We start from the raw sequence: 20,009 nt of genomic DNA on the forward strand, positions 1-20,009 counted from the left end.
TAAAGGTTTTTCAGGATGGATATTTCTGCCAGCTGGGCTGGTGACAGCAGTGAAAAATAAATGCTGTTTAGGCATCCATTTCAAATTGGAAAGAGGAAAAAAACCCCAACCTTTGCTATGAAAGCTAAGTGCAAGACTGGGTATACATTATATTAACAATGTAAAGTAGATGCCAAGAAAATTTAAAGCAACCAAGCCTGTTTTTTCTAGACATATAAAAACCCCACCCCCATTCATTATTTATTTGACCTGAATTGGTGATCAAAATAAATGATTTCATACAAGTCACAACCACATCACTTAAAGCAGTACTTTTATGCTGGGATTGCTTAGTAGCTTTGTTGTGGAAGAAAACAAAGAAACCACCCAGAGCCATTTTCACCCTTAAATCATAATATATGGAAATGAGTGTAATTTATGCCTTCAAGACAAGTTATCTGGACCAGCATGTCTGGCAAATCGTTGTTCAAATCAAGCTTTGTTGAGGAGATCTGGATGTGTGGATGAGGATCAGGACATGCAACATCAGCTCAGAAACACTGCTGAGCCTGAACAGAAGCAGTGAGAGGCCTCCCACCCATTTTCACAAACTTCTAAAGCCTTCAGGGCTGTAGCTCATTTTTGTGAGGGAGTGATGAAAAACTTCTCAGAATCTCAGTATGTTGTCTTGCTTTGCCTCTTTTTCATGCTGACCTAGATTTTTCTAAACACAACAGGAGTGGACTGAGCCAGACTTTGGAAATACCCAAGTGCTGGGTTAATTAAGGATAGTTAATTTGCTCTGGGGCTGGGCAGCTGGGCCCCTGCAGAGCAATAGTGCCCTGGTGAAGCTGGGGGAATGGCCTCCCTGGTCACTGCCACGGAGTCTGCAGTGAATTTGACCACTACAGGCAAGACCCTTGAGGTCCCACTGTCTGATGGTTGTGGATATTCTGGTACATCTCTGTATGCAAGAGCTACATGAACAGTTCAAGAAATTACCATTGCTTGTTGAAAGCAAAAGAAACAAAATCCCTCAGTATTTCCTTTACTCCTGTTCCTCAGAGGAGCAGTAATACAATGGCACAATCCACGTGCTGTACCGGACCCTAGACAGCCCCTGCAACTCCAAACATACCTACAGCACATGCATGAGGGGAAGGAGGGGAGAGGAGGAAAAAGAGGTGTAAGGAACATTATTGTATCATTTATCAGTGTTCTTCAAGACCATTTTCACAAAGGAAAACCACTCAGGTGCCCTTTGTGGGAACACACAGGGTGACCAATTTACTGAGTTTACCAATTACACAATTTAAAATGTCCTTGTAAAGACAATTCTAGGCCTTTTATCAAAAGGAAAACCACGTCCTTCTCCAAAATTTCAGAAGTGTGAAGGATAGGGATTTTCACAGCTGTAATCTGGCCCTGCATCCCCCCACACCAGTAAATCAGAAGCAGATCAGAGTGCCTGCATTTAAAGGAGCTTTCAGACATCGACAGCACAGGACAAGCCCCAGTATCCTTTGTGTGGATGCACTCAGATATGACTGATCTGGCTCTGTCCTTAAGGACTCCTCATTCCTTCAGAGTTACAGGTTGTATGGGCTGAGCTGTAAGGGATGTTGATCATTATGGACGTACTTCAAAACTTTCATATTTTATTAGAATATTTTCCAAATACTGCCACCACTTTTTGTGCTTTTGAACAGTGAGAAATTCATCAGCTCAGGAGAACACAACATACTGAAGGATTCCTCCTCTGAGACGTAGCAAAAGTTTGGGAACACATGACAGCAAAGAGTTGTAACAGAGGAAAACTCTACAAACTTCAACACCTTATATGTGGCTGACTGCTTACAGTTAAACAAACGGCAGAGAAAGTGACCATCCAATAAATGACTGGCGGGAATTACAGCCCAACCCTGGAGAGTTGCAGTTTACTTTTCCATTCAGTAAACCACATGTCTGTGTTTGGGTCTAGCAAAAATTTAACAATTACATGTCAAATGCACTTACTGGATTGTGGGATGGGGAGTCTGTGAATCTCCCAAAAGCAGTAGGCCAGAAGGCAAGGTGCTGCCTGTGAGGACATGCATGGGGAGATGAACCGCTCCTGATGCCGCAAAAACATGCACTGGCAGGGATTTAGATGTTAATCCCCTGCTATCAGGACCTGGCTGAAAAAATTAAAGAATCATGTGTGGGAAGAGATTTTGCTTCAATTTAGGATGCACCTTGTTTGGATCAGTGCTGGGAAGAAGTTGTGCTGTGCCCCTGACAAGCAGTGTGTGCCTAGGACAGCTCCCAAAGTGGCTTAGCTCCAGTGGAACCGCCTGGCTCATCTTGTGCCTCTGGAGACAAGGAACTGGTAAATCACACTGGTAAATCACACTGGTAAATCACACTGGCAAATCACAATGGCAAATCACACTGGTAAATCACTGGTTCCCCAAGGTTTGTGATGATTGCCATGAGAATCTCTGAGAGCTGACTCAGCTGATCTCATGGACTTCTCCCTCCTGAGCCCAGCCCAGGACACGCAGCACCCACGCAGTGCCCACTGCCCAGGAGCACAGCCAGCCCAGCCCAGGCCCAGGGCGAGGAACAGCACCTCCTCCTATGGCAGTGAGGAGAGGCCATGCTGGGGAGCAGGCCAGCAGCCTCCCCTGCCACTCCACAGGGCCCCTGCAGCCATCCTGCCCAGCTGCACGCTCTTCCCTGGCAGCTCAGAGCTCCTCCTCGCATGAATTATGTGGATTTTGAGCCAGTGTCAATGACAGAGATAAGAAAAATATTAACTCTGATTTCTTAAAGTGAGGCTGCTATCAGTATCACACAAGAGAATGACAAATCTTTCATTGGTGGTTGTAGCAGAATTTTAATTATTTTTCAAATAAATACAATGCTTAGATTTATATTTTGCTGATATAACCATTAGTGAAATTTTTACATAATCATTAAAGTTATTTTTCAAGGTATATAAGAACACTCTATATAAAAATACTTATTTAAATAAAACATTCAAACCCACATTTTTAGATCTTTGAAATGCTATAGATCTTATTATATTTTATAATTCAAAAAGGAAAAGGTTAGCAACACAGGTATTTCACTATCCTTTCCAAGCATACATTCATTTAAATGTCTCATTCATTTAAATTTTTGAGGGTTTTTCCCCTTGGAAGATCTTAATTTTATCATTTAAGCCAATGAGACTTCAATAAAGGCAATATAGAATGAAAAACACCTCTGGTATTATTATATTCACATATAAGTGTTTATTACAGAAGAGTAATTTAGACTTTAAAGTATGTTTATACTTAAAACAATAAAAATAAAACCAAACTGCAAATATCATGTTTGACATTTAAAGCACCTTCTGGACATCACCTTCTTTCCCCTCCAACGCAAACACATTCCAAAATCATACAGTGATTTCAAGTGTATTGGTTTTTTGTTGCTCTGTCTGCTACATCTGCTTGCCCCAGGTTTGTGAAGGCTTGCTAAATGAAGTTCCCCCTGATTAGGAAAGAAGTCATTAATGCTCTGAGCTTCTAAAACAATAGCGTCCAGGAAAATACAAAATTTTAAAACAAATATCCAGACAGCAGGACCTGTTGGCCACTACTGAGAACTTTGGTTATAAAACTCCATTTTCTTCTCATGGAGGTACCTGAGACATCCTCAAAATTTCCTGAGACTTTTGCCAAAAAACACGAGAGGCTAATTAGATCCTTATTGATAGTGGGTTTTCATCCCAAATCTGCTCGTTGATAAGTGGTTCATTTCTTGTTCCAATGGAAGTAGCAAGTATGTAAAATGGACTCTGTCATCTATTTCCATACAGATTTCTTAAACTCTTCTGACAGTGGAGAAAGGAGTTGTGTCTGACAGGACACAGCTGTGATTAACAGGACCAAGGCCTATACCCATCATTCAGGATGGCCAGGAGGGAACAGAACTAACCATTGGGGCATCAGTAATTTTTACTTCCATGTGCAAACCAACATAGTCCTTCCAAAAAGAGACCAAATTTGTCAACTTCTATTTTTTGTCCACCATTTGTCAGACTCTGTGCTCTTGCTCCTTTGTGAACCACAACAAGAAGGAGCAAACACATTATGTCCCAGAAAAAGAATACTGCAGAGACAGCCAAAATGCTGTCCTTCTCATCCCATCTGGTCTGTGTAAGCTACAGAGAGAGATGGATCATGGAACCACAGAATAGTCTGGCTTGGAAGGGACCTCAAAGACCATTTAGTTCCAACCTCCTTGTCGTGCAGTTCTGTTCAGTAGACAAGGCTGCTCAAAGCCCCGACCAACATGACCTTGAATCCTGCCAGGGATGGGTCATCCAGAACTTTTCTGGGCAATCTGTGTCAGTGCTTTGCCACCCTCACAGTAAAGCATTTCTTCCTAATACCTAATATAAATCTTTCCTCTTTCACTTTAAAGCCATTGCCCCAGGTCCCATGCAGCTTTTCTGTAGGCCCCTTTTAGGTACTAGAAGGTTCTATAGAGTCTTTCCAGAGCCTAAGTTAAATTCTGCCCAAATGAAAAGTGATAACTTTGTTGTGTGCACATTCAGAAGAGGGCCTGAACTTCTCTTACATTTCTTGCCATCCCACTCAGTTATATTATTAGTTGGTCTCTGCCTGTAGTGATAAAAATGGTATTTAGGTCAATGTGTTCTTTGTTAATTGCATTAGCCACGTCCCTAAGACTTAGGCTTCCTCTTCTCTCAGCACTGCCTTTGGCTATAAACATGTGGTCTTTAAATATATGTCACTATTAACAGTGTGCTTAATCTGTCAGGTGAGATGGATAGAGTCTGTTTTAGACAGAGTAAGATAACCAGTGGAATGCTAATTACAAAATTCACCTGGATAGCGAGACCCCTTTTTTATAGAGAAACACAAGACAGTTTATATGCTACTTTTTATACTGAGTCTTCAAAAGCAGAGGCAAGAAATACATATGTGTTCTGTTTATGAGCTCTAATCATACTCAATACTTTTCTTCCAATGTCTGCAAAATATTTTGGAATTTTATTTTGCAAATAGGATCATTTTCCCTTGGGAAAAAATTAATATTATATTGGCTTTTATCTTCCAAGGGTTTTTCTATCTGTGTTTAAATCACCTTCTATTAATTTTTCCTCATGTGGTAGCAAAGATCAGAACAGAAGTGTGTTCAACCCCACATACGTGTATACATATCCTGAAGCAGATTTAATGAACAGAAAACTGCTTCTGCCTTGGAAACAGAAAATTTCTGTACTTGTAGTGTGGCTAAGTCCAGCAGAAGGAGCTGCATTACTTTAACAAGGGGCATCAAAATCAAAGGACCTTTGAGAGGTCTATATTCTGATATAAAGAAAAATGCCTTCAGCTTTTTTGTTTACAGAATATCATTGGATTCTACAAACAAGCTAAAACCCAGGCAGCCAGCTGATAATGAACTGAGGAATTCCAAACCAGCAGAGACTAAGAGCTTCCCTTAGCTAAACTAAAGTTTTGTGTTTAACTTTTTTTTCTCCCCAAAGATATTTACTACATTTTGAGCAGGAAATAAATAACCTGAAACTATTTACTAACTGTTCAGCTTTGAAAGATAATATTTGTTGTGAAAGCCTCGAGCCTGGGGCTCTGTGGAATCCTTCTCAGAGGCCCTGGTGCCCCCTCACCGCGCTGTGCCCGTCACCGCTCGGTCCAGGCAGTTGTGGGGTAACGTTCCAAGAGGGCATTCCTCAGCTGGGCTGTGTGGATCTTGTCTCTGGTCTCCACAGTGCAGATGACCTGGAAAAAGAATTAGGACCATTCCAGATGGCATGGTAGCTAGCTCAGACAAAGTAATTTCCAACTTAATCCTAAAATATCGGATATTTTTATCAGTCCTAAATAAAAACTCTGGCCCTCACATCTGCTGTCTATGCAGGTAAGAAAACTGACATTGCAGACATCTGGGGCTCTTCCAGCCCATCTGCATGACCATAAAACCTTCCAAAAACCCTACTTTATTGCCTTCAAAGTTTAAACAAGACAGGCTGATCCTCTTCTGGCTCCTGGGCAAGGTACCTCTCTGCTCTTGGCCTCCCTGAAGACATCTGTTAGTAGCTTCTCTTTTCTCTTCCCTGGGGTATGTACGTGGTATTGCTGCCACTTCACCCGCCTCTGACTCTTACCTCACCACATTTCTGTATTTCTAGCAAGTCCTTGTTCCAGAACCTCCATTCTTCAAGCTTTTTATATTCTCCTTCTCTTGTCTGTCATGGAGTTATGCCCAGTTCTTTATCATCTCTGCAGTATTTTGGCTGGTTTCATTTCTCACACACCTTCTTGCTTCATTCTGGCTTTTGTTTGCTTATTGCATCACTTCTAGTTTTCTTTTATGGTTGTTCTGCTGCTAAATAAAACAACTTGGGCAAAATAAATCTTGATAGTTTTTTTTTAATTCTTCACTTGCCTCCATAGGTACAATTTAAATCCTGTCATGTAGCCATTAAAGATAATAACTTCAATGGCATTTTTTCAATTTTTCTGTAATCTCTGGTTTTGTGTACTCACATCTCTGCTCCAACACTTGAAAGACTGGGTACTAGAAAAGATGAGACACCTATGTAAAGGTGCAGAAGGAAAATCATGCTTCACAATTTGAGACTCCTAACTTCCATTACTGCTAGTCCTGCTGGAATAATCACTGGTGTTGAAAGTGCCACATGGAAACAAGACCTCACAGAAACATGGAAATCTAGCAAGGAAAGGACCCAAGATGAGTCACAGTGCAACTACAGAGAGTTCATAGTAACAGGGAAATCTACAGAGAGCAGAGAAACAACGAGCTATGATAACCTGATGGTGGGCTGCTCCAGACATGCCCTGTCAAAATATTCCTATCAGAGCTGCATCCCTTTTAGAAAGCAACAACACAAAAAATACTCTAATTTATTTACAAGGACATTTCTAAATAAGAACTTTGAATTCATGTTTTCTGGAACTGTCTTAAAATAACAATAAACCTTTAGCAAAACTGTTGAATGAAAATATAAAACACTAACACTCCAAGTTAATCTAAATACCCATAGTTCACTTAGAAAACTGGCTACAGCTTCTCAATATCCATTATGAAATAAGCCACAGATCTGATCTGGTCTTGTAATTCTTCACCTCTTGTGCTGCACATAATTCTATTTGCTGGTCCTTTGGGATGTAAATTAGATGCCAATTTCTTTCTTCTTCAAAAAAGTGGGATTTAATCTCAAGAGAAGGACAGCCATAGAGGGCAAGTAATAAAGAGGAAAGGGGAGAGAGCACAGTGATTGGGAAAAGTACCTGAGAGCTCCAATGTACCAAACACCCATTATCCATTCCCTGGTTCATATAAAACCCCTAAAGCTTTGCAATCATATCTTCAAGGGGACACGGGCGTCTCACATGGAGTCTGTAATTAAAAAAAGCAAGATTTTCCCTCTTCCATAGTAATCATGCCTGTTTTGTCCTGAGTAAATCAATTGCTGCCCTTGGAACTAGTCTGGATGTGACAGTATCTGGCAGCAAGCCGTTGCTCTGCCCTGGGAACAAGCATGGGGAAGCATTTTGATTTCTGGCTATTTATCCTCTCTGCCCTTTCCTTCCTGCTCATGATGGAAAGCAGGCAGACCTCACTAGACTGGAGCCAGAGAGCTCGTGAACAGGTTGGATAACACTGTCATTTTCCTCTAAGCATGCACCACAACCAGCAGCTGATACTGGAGATATTATGCTGTAGTGTATCATAGAAGTAGTAACAGCAACAGCAGCGATAGCAAACAACTACAGAAATTCACTTGACTTTTCACAGTTGTCAAAGAGAGGAATAGAGAACATTTGGTCACAGCAGTAGTGAAGAGAGAATCACACAACACCTCAGGGCAGCTACAGATGCCGGCAGCAGGGAAGGCAAGAATTTAGTTTCTTGCTTAGATTAACCCAATTTTTAACTGCAGTTTTACTTTCACAAACTGCTCTCTCTTGCTTGCTTCACCTGGGACACATAATTTTCATGAGAGTTGCTCTGTTGCTCCAACAGAGCAACCCTCACATTCATAGGGAGGTTTATGAGGTTGTATTTTATGCGGGATGCAGAAGCACCCCAGTATCACTCGCTGGAGGAGGTTGCACACTTACCAATGACCTAAGAGTAAGTGCCCCAAAATGGTTTTATTTAAGAATAAATAACATAACTTATTGCCTGATCTTTCTTGTATATCAAACAAGGTAACTTATGAGGACTAGAGAAAAATTTACTTTAAACTTATTTCATACTGATAGGCCCTCAGAGCCATCATGGGATTTTTGAACCTGCAGAGCTCTTACTGGCTGTGGGGCCAGCTGTGCACAGCACACCTTTCTTTTCTTTGTATCAAAAACCCCACAAAACCACCAACAACTGAGTGCATTTTATTAATTTCTCCCCTACATACCATATATTTGCTGGATTAAATAAACAAACAAACAAACAAACAAACAAACAAACAAATAATTGTCTGGTCCAGTAAGACCATTAAAATAACCAGCCAGATAGATCTTTCACTGCATGTAAAGTTCCATTCCCTGTGACAGGTAATCTAAAGATACATTTCAGCCTAAAGGTTTAGTCAGCCTCTAAGGTTTTTTTTCAGAGCAGGCCTACAAGTAATTAAAGACAGAAGAGATTTCACTGAATATTGATGGATTGTGGGTTTTATCTAATGACTGGAAATAACTGAGGAAGCAGGACAAAGGCTAAAAGAAAATTAAAGGAAAAATTGATTGCAGGTTATTGCTGTGCAACACCAAAATCCAGATGCATAAATCCAAATACTCTTAGGAATTACAGTGATTTCAAAGAGAGGAAATTTCATAACTTCACAAAAGGAAAAAATTTGCAAAGTTCTGTGCTGAATAGGGTGGGCACCTCTACTCCATTTTCATTTCAAGTTCTCATAATGGAGGCACTTCACTTTTTAGATCATATTTTCCTAGATTTTAAAAACAAATTTTGCATGCCTCTCAGCTCCATGCCTACTATCTGTAGGTTGTGTGTGCAAATAAAAGCAGTGGGTGGAAATGCTGAGCCAGTGTTAGAGAGCAGAGGATATGTGAGTAGTACTGCTGAATCAAGAGATTTCAGTCTTTTGTGCTTTTCCAAGCTCTGTGTAAAGCTAATTCTAAAGTAACTAGTGCAGTTCTTTATGTCTGTGAATTATCCATTGAACCTTTGTATCCTTTTTCTTTAATTCTAGAAATCATGTTCATCATCTTAAACTGTTGTTGTTGGATTTGCATAATTTTGTGTTCATGATACACCACATTTACCAACATTTTAAGTTTGTTTGCATGAAAGTCATTGGAGTTAAGAGTGAAAACTTTATTTATATACACTTGTTTCAGTTATATTTTTAGAAAAAGGGGTTTCTTTTAAAAAAATCAGCAACTGGGCAATTCTCTGAATTATTCAGTAAACACCCAGGACAGATTACTTCACATTAGAGATTATTTGGTAACAGCAGCTCAGCTGATGGTTTGGGGATCAGCTGTCAGATTGTCCCCAAGGTCAGAGCAATGGAATGCTTGAGAAAGAGTACATCAGCTGTCAGCTGGTTGTGCAACCTGAGCCCTTATCTTTTGGCAATTGGTGCATTTAGGTCGGTGAGCACGAGCAGGAACAAGCTACACCTTACGTAAGGCAGGTAATAACCCAGCAGGAACACTCAGACCCTCCCCAGAGCTCTCATTCTCCTGCTGGGCCAGGCTGCTCTGTACCACAGACTGCTGTGGAATGCCATTAGAGAGCATGACCAAATTCTTCTGGAGGGCCTCAGAAGAAAAGGAGTGTTGAACTTCCCACTCTCAGTGCCTCCACTGTGCAGCTGGGAAATGGAACATGGAAACACAGCCTTGCCCATGGTCCTGCAGGAAATACTTTGGGAATGATAGCATCCTTCTGCACATCTTGGCTGTACAGCTGCCTGCTCCTGAGTATTTGCTTCACAGGGCAAAAATGGAATATGTTGCCAACTGGGGACTCTAATCCAAAATATTCCCTTCCAGCCTTTACAAAATGCAAGTTGGCCCAAACAAATTATTCAAATTAACCATAGTAGACTAAAATAATTTTTTGAGTTCTGGCCTGAGGTGAATGAAGTGTATGAGAAAAAAAAGGTATTACACCACACAAAGCCAGGAATTCCAGCACCACTGGGAGAATGCTACTGAAAAGAAAAGGAAATATTTGATTTATGATCTAGCATTTTTGGGCACAAACAAGAAGGAGAAGTAATATGGTGGGTGTTCTTTTTACTGCTGGGCTCTTCCAAGTTTTTTTTAAAAAAACAACTTTCAGCATAGGGCAGCTGAAGAGGTCTGAAGTGAACAGAGCAGATAACCCATAATGTCAGAGAGGAGTGAGCTCAGAGGGAGCACTGCCACCCGCTGAAAAGCTGCTGGGGCAGTTCAAGACCTTACAGACCCCTCCTGGAGACTCCCTGCCACTTTGATTATGCTGTAGATTCAGTGGTGAGAAGACTTTTATAGAAAACTGATGAGCTCAAAAAATTTTTTTTCTACTAGATTACCCGAGTCCAAAAATTAAACACTTATTAGGCAGGAAAGGTGCTGATCTACTTCATAGCAAAGAATGTCCTTACTTTATTAAGCTGCTTATTGATTTTGCTCATTGACTTCTCTCTGAGCCAATAGTAATATGAAATTAAAGAGAGTTAAATGGTTTTAAAGAGATTTACAGATGGAAGCAGTTTAAGTGAAAAATTGTCCCAATTGAATCTGAGGAATATTACTGATGGAGAGCAGAGAGAGTTCACAGAAGCAAGCTGCAGCTTCCCCCCATGAATTGGGACATCCTTTAGATCTCTGTACCCAGTTAACTGGTGATAGCAGATGATTTTTTTCATTAGCGCTGATCTTTCTTCTGTCCAGATATTCCCAGTCATGTAACCTCCTTCAACAGCTGTAAAATGTGAAGCCTACCAGACTGGTTATTTGTCTGATTTGCTAAGAGTTATCTATTTCAATATAGTGACTTTGGAAGTAGTTTTCTAACCAGTCAGGTAAGAGTTAGGGTGTAGTCCTTTGTGAGAAAGAAATCCAGAATGAGTCACAAGGGAAGAGAGTCTGAACTGGAGGTATGAGCAGGCAGAATCCTAAAGAAACTCCTATAATATTCCAAGGAACACAAGCAGCTGATCCCTCTGCACAAGGCACTTCTTACTCTAACATAGACAATAATTCCTTGCTTATTTTTTAGTTAAAAAATAAACAAAAAAACCTCTTGTTTTTGCCAGTAAAATGTTCCAAAAGTTGGGTTTTTTTCAGAAGTGTAGTTTGAACATAAAATTTCATTTTAGAAAGTCCTTACTTTTCCATGAAATCAGACTATCAGCAAGGATCTTTCCACAGAGTGTTCCAAGTGTGCACTAGATGAACAAACACTAACCCAGGAAGACATTTCACTAGAATGAAAAAAACCCCAAACAAAGCAGCTCTATCATCCTGATAAGTGACTAGAAGCCAAGTTTCTCTTCGTTAGAAATAAAAGAGTAAATCTAAAAGGATGATTAAATACTGAGGCAATAATCTTGACAGGACAGATTTAGTGTTTCAAATCAGCATCTGTGCTCGCTGCTCTGTTCTGTCAAACACCTAATCTATATCCACAGTCAAAAGTACACATTAAAGTCAGAATGAGATGGGTATAGCTGCAATGCCTTTCTTCTTATTACCACCAGTGCAACACAAGGTGGTAATTTTGGTTCTTGACCCAGGTTTAAATTCATGCCTTATTTTATGTGCCATAATTTACATAATAAATGCTTGAAATATTTTCATGACACAGGTCTTTCGCTCTTAGAAACAACAAAATAAAAAACAAAACATCCCTCACAGGTATTAGCTTTTCTATGAAAATATGTTTTTTTTCTTGTACCTGCATAGAGCAAATTAATTTTGATGCTTAAATATAAAACTCTACATTTTACCCATTTTGATTACCTGTGCTTTAATTTTTAAAGAAAGCTTCCCAATTCACTAGATGTCACCAGACAGAGGTCTGTATGTCTGGGTCACTACTTTGTACTTCACATCTAATTATCCAATAACCTCTCCCAGACTGATTGAAAGCCATCATGAAAAGCCAATATCCAATTAAATTATTCAGGAATGCAAATTCCTCCCTTTAATCTTTATGTACAATACAGTCAAATTCTTGAAGTGGACAATCAGTGAAAATACATTGTGTTTAAAGTGAAGAGAGTAGCACATGGCACTGTTTTCATTCAGGGCCTGTATTTACTAAAAACTTAAAAATAAAACAAAACAAATCACAACCAACCAACCAAAAAAAACCCCAAAACCCCCCATCTAAGACAGTAGTTTTCATTTAATTTGCTTGATAGCATTAATAAAAGCTACAAGCCTTACTCCATAAAAATGGCATTGAAAACTTCCAAAGAGTTACAGGTTTTGCTGAATCTAGCCTTCAGTGAAAAGCGTTTCCAGAGCTAAGTTAGTCACTCAGAGGGATTTGTCCACCTCGTGCAGTGAGTGTCACACCATCTCCAAGACACCCAAAGCAGGGAGCTGGCCTATCATTATGGCACACTGCAGAACAGTGTGGGTTAAGTCCTAGATGCTTGAGAGTATTGATGATATCATGTACTATAGTGATCTTTAATCCACCTCTTCTTTGTATCTGCAAGTGAAAATACTGGGCAGGCTTTTAGATCCAGGTGGGAAATTAAATTTAAAGGCCAAAATCAAAGAACTCTCTTACCCAGTAACATTTCTGCACCCCAATTATGAGCCTGTTTAGCAAAGATCTCTAATTTGACTTCCACCTGAGGTTTCACAAACTAAGTCAGGTTGGAGCTGGACAGCCATAGCATGAAGTCAGTAGGACCACACCTTTGCCAAACCAGTTGAAATAAGAGATACACCATGAGACAAATGGTCCTTTTAAGAGACATCATGAGCTGGTAGCACCTCTTCACTGTTCCTGCATCCAGTACACAACCAAGGAATAATGGCTTTCCTCTGTGCTCTTGGTGGATAAGAAACAAAACCGAGTTAAAAAGGAGGATTCCTTAAGAGTAAGGGTGTTCTCTACATTGCTTTAAGGCAAACACATCAATTACAGCCAGCCTACACAGCTGGCTCTTCAAGTTCTGGATGGATGCTGCAGCTTGCTCACCTCCTCCAGCAGCCTGCCACACGTCAGGAGGGTTCATAGCAGCAACTGTGCAATGCAGCACCTGGGGTACTTCCCCAGGGTGTTGCAACAGCAGGTAAAACTGGTCCTGTGTTATTTATATGCCTGCTGAGTGTTTGGCAAGAAGCTGTGTTACACAGGGGAAACAATCTCTGACACTGCACACTCTGCTGGACTTCTTCAACACAGGCAGAAAGAGACAAGGAAACAGAACAAACCAGGGGAGGCCAGTACTATTGGAGAAACTGAAATTGCATCTCATCTTACCTTGACAGTGAAGAGCTCAGACGTCACAAATGTGCGTTCTTGTTTGATATCCAAAACTCTAGATCAAATAAGAGACAAACTACAGATCACAACAGCTCCTTGTCATTGCAAAACAGTTTCTGTAAATGTCTGGAGAGTAAATATCTTTCCTGCATTCTGAATTAGGCACAATTCTATGCTATAAAGGTGTTTTCAGATTGGAACAAAAAGGAAGGAAATATAAGATTTTCTGCAATATAACAAGAAAAAAACCTTAGATTAATTAATTAATTACAGACTTGGCTTCAGAGATGCTTGGAAACACTTCCAAATCTTTAATAATCTTTGTGCTAGTCTGTGATTATATTTCCCAACTATTAGTCTGATTTACCTTGCTTCTTCCCGAGCCAAAATCTCCAGTAGCTTTGACATGTCTCCTGGGCAGTCGGAAATCACAAGGGAAAATCTGCACACTCTGTTATCCAGGGTCAGGGCACGAGCTATGCACTGTTGCAGCAAATGTAATTCCAGGTTTCCACTGCATATAACCACTGCCACTCTGAAAACAGAAAGATGGGAGTTTTGATTAGTACTTCCCTGTGTAAAGGAGCCATAAATTGTAAATACTGTATCAATATCAGCTTAAGGTCTGCTAGAACCTCCCCTCAATAAGTGTCATATGTCAGAGGGCTCCTGCCTCTCAGTATCCATTATGAGCAAGTAGGGGAGACCTAGAAGTTGGCTGCATTGGTTTGACTGATGTTTTCATTTCACATTTCCTAGAGGTTTGAGTTTTGTTAGAGATAATTACCTGGAGAACTGTAGGTCTAGGTTTCAAGTTTCAAAAATTCGACATAATTCTCCCCTGGAAGTTCTAAGTTTCAGCCTCTTACTGCCCAGACTATGTCTATGTTCAAGGCTTTCTGTAACCATTGATTAAATTCATCACAACCCTAAAAAATGAGTGCAGAAATGTTTGAAGTGCCAGAGCCACATGAATAGACTATTAAAATCTCTCTCTGCAGAGTCAAACCTAACCTCTTTGAGACCAGACCTTTGCATTTTCCCTTTCATTTTAGCTGTACTGAAACGTGCTGCTGCTCTGTGCGTACTGTCAGTCTCCTCTGAAGAATTGCCTCTGCAGTATTTTAGTGTACAATGCTATGCACTAGAAATTTTATTTTGTCTTGAGGGAGTGTATGTTTAAATACATTCTGGACTATGACCTGAGCTGAGGCTCAATCCATTTAAGTGCTGAGTCCTCAAGCTGAGAGGCAAGGCAGCACTTAGCCACACTAAATTCAACACTAAGCACAAGAATAATCCCTCTGACAATGTAGACAGCTCTCAGGACTGGGTCACTGCAGCAGACAGCCTAGCTCCTGTCCCACCACAGACAGGGCTGGATGCCACAAGGGGAATGAGAGGAGACAACAGGTTGACAGACAAGGTTTATCAGGTCTTCAGGCTGGCATTTGTCTGGTTCAACACAATCTCACCACCTGTGACGGGTCTAGTCAGTTTGAAGGTTCTGGCACCAATGAGCCCCTTGCCAGTTCAGGGGCAGTAACTGCCTTGTCACCCATAGAACAAATAGATTTTCACTGTTTCCTAGGACCAAGGTGCTCAGCCCCATGTTTTTGCCTCAGTTCCGTGTTTGCAATAGCTGCTGTACCTTTTACCCTTCAACTCAGGCAGCTTCCCTGCCACCAATGCTGCAAGTGCAATGGCCCCTTCTGCATCAACCGTGGCTCGCTCATACTCCAGCAGTCTCAGCATTGAAATGAGGATGTCCTCCTCCCTGAAAGCAAGAGACTTGGGTCAAAACACACCCAAAGAGCTCCCAAGAGCAGGAGATAATACACTTACGTGTAACTGGGTTCTTGCCATCCACCCACATCCATATGACCCCAAGGTGGTTTTACAGAATGCTGTGCTGCTGGGTGTGAATGCACATCTCAGACTCATTATTAACTGAAAGACAGGATTGCTTTTTTACTAGAAATATTACCTAAATCCTAGCAGTAAGTATATTCCACAAATGTGGCCTTTTTGTGAAGATTAGAAGAGGTTTGTCAAGGGCTGCCTTCAAGTGTCGTAGAACACAAGGACAAGTTTCACACCCAGAGCATGATCAGGTAGTGGTGGCAGGTGAAGATTTGGCCAAAGGGTCCATTTGGACAACACTTTTAGTCATATCACTTAGTTTTAGGTAGTCCTGAGAGGAGCTGGGAGTTGGACTTGATAATCCTTCATGGGTCTCTTCCAGTTTGAGATATTCTGTGGTTCTGTGATATGTGGGTGTGGGTTCAAAATCTTCAGTGCCCCTCTTGGAAGGAAAGGTACCCCATTCCCACACTCTCCCAGTCTCTGCATGATGGCAACTCCTGCCAACCTGCTCTCCACTGCACATGCAGAACCACCATACCCTGCAAGCAGAGCACATTTTTCATATACAACATGCATCCAGTATTATTTATTTCACTGTTTTGCTTCACCTACCTCACAGCAACAACTTTATCCACAAGCTTCCCAGTCAGCTGCAAAGAATTGCTGCCAAAGCAAACTCCACTCACATCTGCAGATTTCAAAAGACAAAAATATGAAGTTGGCTGCTTTACACATATTCAACATTTTTTAGAGCCTTGGCTGGTTTGTGCCCTTAATGAGTGCAGCACACTGCTGTTACATGACCTTAAGTTGCTTGATTTTTTTTTCATGTGACAGAAATGTGTTTGGCAATGAAAGACCAAATCTCACAAGAAGGTTTTGCCATTTTGGACCCCTTCAAGAAACTTCTGATACTTCCCTGGCATTGTTCCAGTGTGAAAGTGACCCTGCAGCCCAGTGCTTTTCACTGTTCAACGAGGCTTGAAGGAGAGGAGACCCAAGCACAGCACTGGGCTTGTTAGCTTCAGCAGGACAGCTGAGTGCAGACACAGGCAGAGCTAACCAAGAGAAATTAGAAGTTTCTTATAAAACTCCCATTTAATCCAAAACTTTCAGAGACTTGAACATCAGGAAAACAGGATGTTCTTAAATTGCTTAACAACAGAGGTTTTTTGAGTAAATGACACGGAAACAACTGTACCATTTATAAACACTTTTGTTCTGAGAACAGTTTTGTGTCTAAATATTTAAACACTGCATCATTTTCCTGCCTTTTCCCAAATTATTTTTTACACAAGAACTTTCCCATTGACTTCACTGGTTTAGATGCTGGATGTGAGCACAATGTTCAGATAAATACTCTCATATTTGTAAGTATTCATGTGCACTGGAAATCATATTTTACCCCATCAGGGTGTGGGGAAAATGTGGCAGAAGTTGCTCTTACAGCTTGAACTAAATTCTGACACTTCAGAGAACTCCCTTAAAATATGTTTGAACTGAAGTAACAAGAAAATTATGTATTTGGAGAAATCTGTTACAACCTATATTTTACTTCCAAAAAAATACTGCATTTTCTCACCTCCATAGAAGTGATGATTGTTGCAGGCCTGGTCATCAGTTGGGTGGCCAGCTTTTAAGGACTGCTGCAATACTGGGAAACTTTCAGATTCAACTCCCTGAGAGGAAGAGACATGCTGTCACTTTTTAATTGAACCCATTATAACAGAAGTTACCATGAAAGTAGATAGCAAAACCTAAAAGAAGTTCCCCTTCAAATTAACAATTAATTAATTAATTAATAATTTCAAGTTGCAAAACAACCCTGCTGCCACTAAACTTATTCTGTGGCTTACTTAGGACCAATTTTTTCCAGTAAAGACTGATTTCAAAACACAGAGCTGGATTTTGTTTGCTTAGGAAAAGTCTTCCCACACTTTTCTCTTAAATCCAGCCAAACAGCCAAGGGACAGGAACTTACTTCCCTGGATCCTACAGGGTCCTCTCTGAGGCAAAGCCCATGGGATCAGATGGTTCCTGTCCCCAGCACAAGCAGTCTCTGCAAGTGTCACTAGATACCAGTGTCTTTTGTAAACAGCTGTGGTAAAAGCCACCCAAACTCAATGCTTGACAGGTGAAAGGCGACTTACAATTACAGAAATATGTGGGTTGAGGTGTTTGAGTGCAGCAGCTGACCCTGCCAGCAGGCCACAGTGGCCTCCTGCAGGGAAAATCACTGCGTCCAGCTTTGGCACCTGCTCGTACATCTCCAGCCCCACGGTTCCCAGGCCTGACAGGTACACAGCACTATCCTCCCTGCGGGAAGGAAGGACACACATCAGCAGAGGTCACAGCTGTCAGTCTGTAATAACTCAATCTACTGCTTTCAAGACATTGTTCAGCAGAAAAAGATAAATGTGAGAGTAAATCAGCAGCCCAGGAGGAGGGGAGGAGGCGATGCAACAGGACGGTGCCATCAGGTGGAGCATAGCATGCTGCTGCCTACTGGGAGAAAACTTGTGCTGCAGACAACCCCTCAAGGAGTCTTCAGTCTGAACAGCACTTAACTCCCATTGTTATCAGCTGTTTACAGAACTGGCAGGGAGAAGTCATGTTTCCATTGCCATTGCTTTCTTCAGCTTCATAAACTTTAAATGTTGCAGTTCAAACTACAAGCAAAGTCTCAAAAATAAATCCCCCTCTGTAGGTGTCAGTGGATTTAGAGTTTGTGATGAAAGGAATTTTTCATCAGATTTAAGCAGTGTGTTCAACCTCACAAATACCAAACAGATTGCTAGAGTTGTCTTTCCACAGTCCAGGGCCAATATCTGATACCTTTGCATAAAGTAAAGCATTTAGTCATGCCAAAATATTCACTGGTAAAATACTTTCAGGCAAATGTAATATAAAGAATAGGGACAAGCAGCACCAAAAAACTGAAGAAAATTCCACTATACAGTCACATGACTGACCTGGATCTATTTCTGAAAGCTGGTTTGCATTTTATTTACAAGTTAGTAATGATGTAAATGTAGAACTACATATAAGAAAATAAGTATGAGCTCTCTGTACATTCTGCTTTTTCTGGCAAACGGAATTATAGATCCAATGACTGTGCTCAATTTGCTTGACTTTATTTACAAGGATGTTTGGATTAGAAAATTGTTTTTATTACTGTCAGACAGGCATAGAGGGAGTCAGCATAGGAGCACAGAATTCCTGCAAGAGGGAAACCAAGGCCCTTGAGAGGTTAACTCACATATATACCAAGACACAGAAAATTCCTCAGGGCAAGGGCCCATATAACTACATAAGAAAGGAGAGGATTAATGAACTTCCACTCCTGTAGCACAGCCAAAGTCAAGAAATCATAGTGGAATGAGTAACTGAATCCTTGTATTTACTGTCTTTATCAAGATACTGAAGGAGTTCTCTCCTCCTTCTTATACGTGACAAAATATATTACTGGCCTCCTGTAGAATTCTGGACACTTATTCCCAAATAAGATTAAGATCCGAGTTTGTGGAGCTATGCCTGCCATAGTTACATGGGTTACAAGGGGACCTGCAAAAATGAATGAAGGCTTGAGATGTGCAATGAAGGAATAAAGCCTCTCTAACAACTGAAAACCGTCCAAATGAGACTGCTCTGGACACGGAGAGCTGATAGCAATTTGAATCAATATTTCAGATCATCGTGTTTTCCTTGCTAAAATCCAGTTGAAACATCAGTTCACAGATCAGCTGTCAGCTTTTATAATAAAATGAGTGATTTTCTTTGCACTGTGACTGATAACTTTTGCTTTTTGAAAGCAAGCATATCTCTGAGAATCATATGCCATTGAGGTAAAATGAAGGAACAATGCAGATAAATCTAAAGACTGTAGACTGAAAAAAGCATTTTTGAGGCAGAGCTAAAAACTTGGCTATTTACCTTCTGAAATGCTGTCAGACTTCATTTTTCCAATGAAGTTTTGGTGTGGCAGCTAGAAGGTTCTGGTCCTATCTGTTCTAAGTAAAAGGTTCAGAGTCTGCTGGGCAGAGTAACAGACTAACCAGATCACGAATGATCAGGTTTGATCAGCATTTAGATAGGGAGTTACACGAGAAAAAAGTGGGCTCTCAAGGAAGGAAGGTGTATAATTCAATCTGCAGCACTCTTTCCTCCTTGATTCACAAAGGAATCTTTCTCACATCCTCACAGAGGTACTGATTTAGTTATTGGCAATAGTCACTATTTATTATTGCATGTGTAATGAGGTCCTGAGCATCTATAGTTAGTAAAAATTTCACAGCACCTAGGCAGCAATTAGGCAGACTAAATGATTGAATTCCAATTTGAAAAATCACATTTCCTTCCTGGGATTTCCCAGGAAGCTGCCACTGAGTAAAAAGTGTCCTTCATCTATTTGAATTCTTGCATGGTCATTTTCATGGCACAGTATTTTAATTGCACTCAAGCAATGGGAAGAGCTGACGATGACACACCCAGCTGCAGGGCATTGCCCACGCAGGTACAGCCAAACCCAGGCACGCAGTGTCTGCTTCAGGAAGGGCAGAATGAATTACTGGGTGAGCAGACCCAGAGACAAAATTGCTAGGGGTTGTATGCAAGCTAGAATTAAAGTGAAATAAAAAATGACACTTTGGAAG

General features: G+C 40.8%; 1 protein-coding gene across 6 annotated transcripts in view; it reads right to left on the reverse strand.

Moving 5' to 3' along the window:
• Positions 1-3,509: 3,509 nt before the first annotated feature.
• The window catches only part of LOC131580374 (L-threonine ammonia-lyase-like), a 32,278-nt gene continuing 15,778 nt past the window's right edge, over positions 3,510-20,009 (reverse strand). For all 6 annotated transcript variants that reach the window (XM_058841450.1, XM_058841449.1, XM_058841448.1 and 3 more), the window contains 7 exons: positions 17,508-17,673; positions 16,940-17,036; positions 15,970-16,045; positions 15,143-15,268; positions 13,859-14,026; positions 13,489-13,546; positions 3,510-5,777 (listed from right to left, as the gene is read on the reverse strand). In XM_058841450.1, the coding sequence (XP_058697433.1) occupies positions 5,679-5,777; positions 13,489-13,546; positions 13,859-14,026; positions 15,143-15,268; positions 15,970-16,045; positions 16,940-17,036; positions 17,508-17,673 (790 nt within the window). In that variant the 3' untranslated portion in view covers positions 3,510-5,678. The remainder of the gene's footprint in view (positions 5,778-13,488; positions 13,547-13,858; positions 14,027-15,142; positions 15,269-15,969; positions 16,046-16,939; positions 17,037-17,507; positions 17,674-20,009) is intronic.

The sequence above is a fragment of the Poecile atricapillus genome, chromosome 6 (genome assembly GCF_030490865.1).
Source record: "Poecile atricapillus isolate bPoeAtr1 chromosome 6, bPoeAtr1.hap1, whole genome shotgun sequence".
In the NCBI taxonomy this organism is placed as follows: Eukaryota; Metazoa; Chordata; class Aves; order Passeriformes; family Paridae; genus Poecile; species Poecile atricapillus.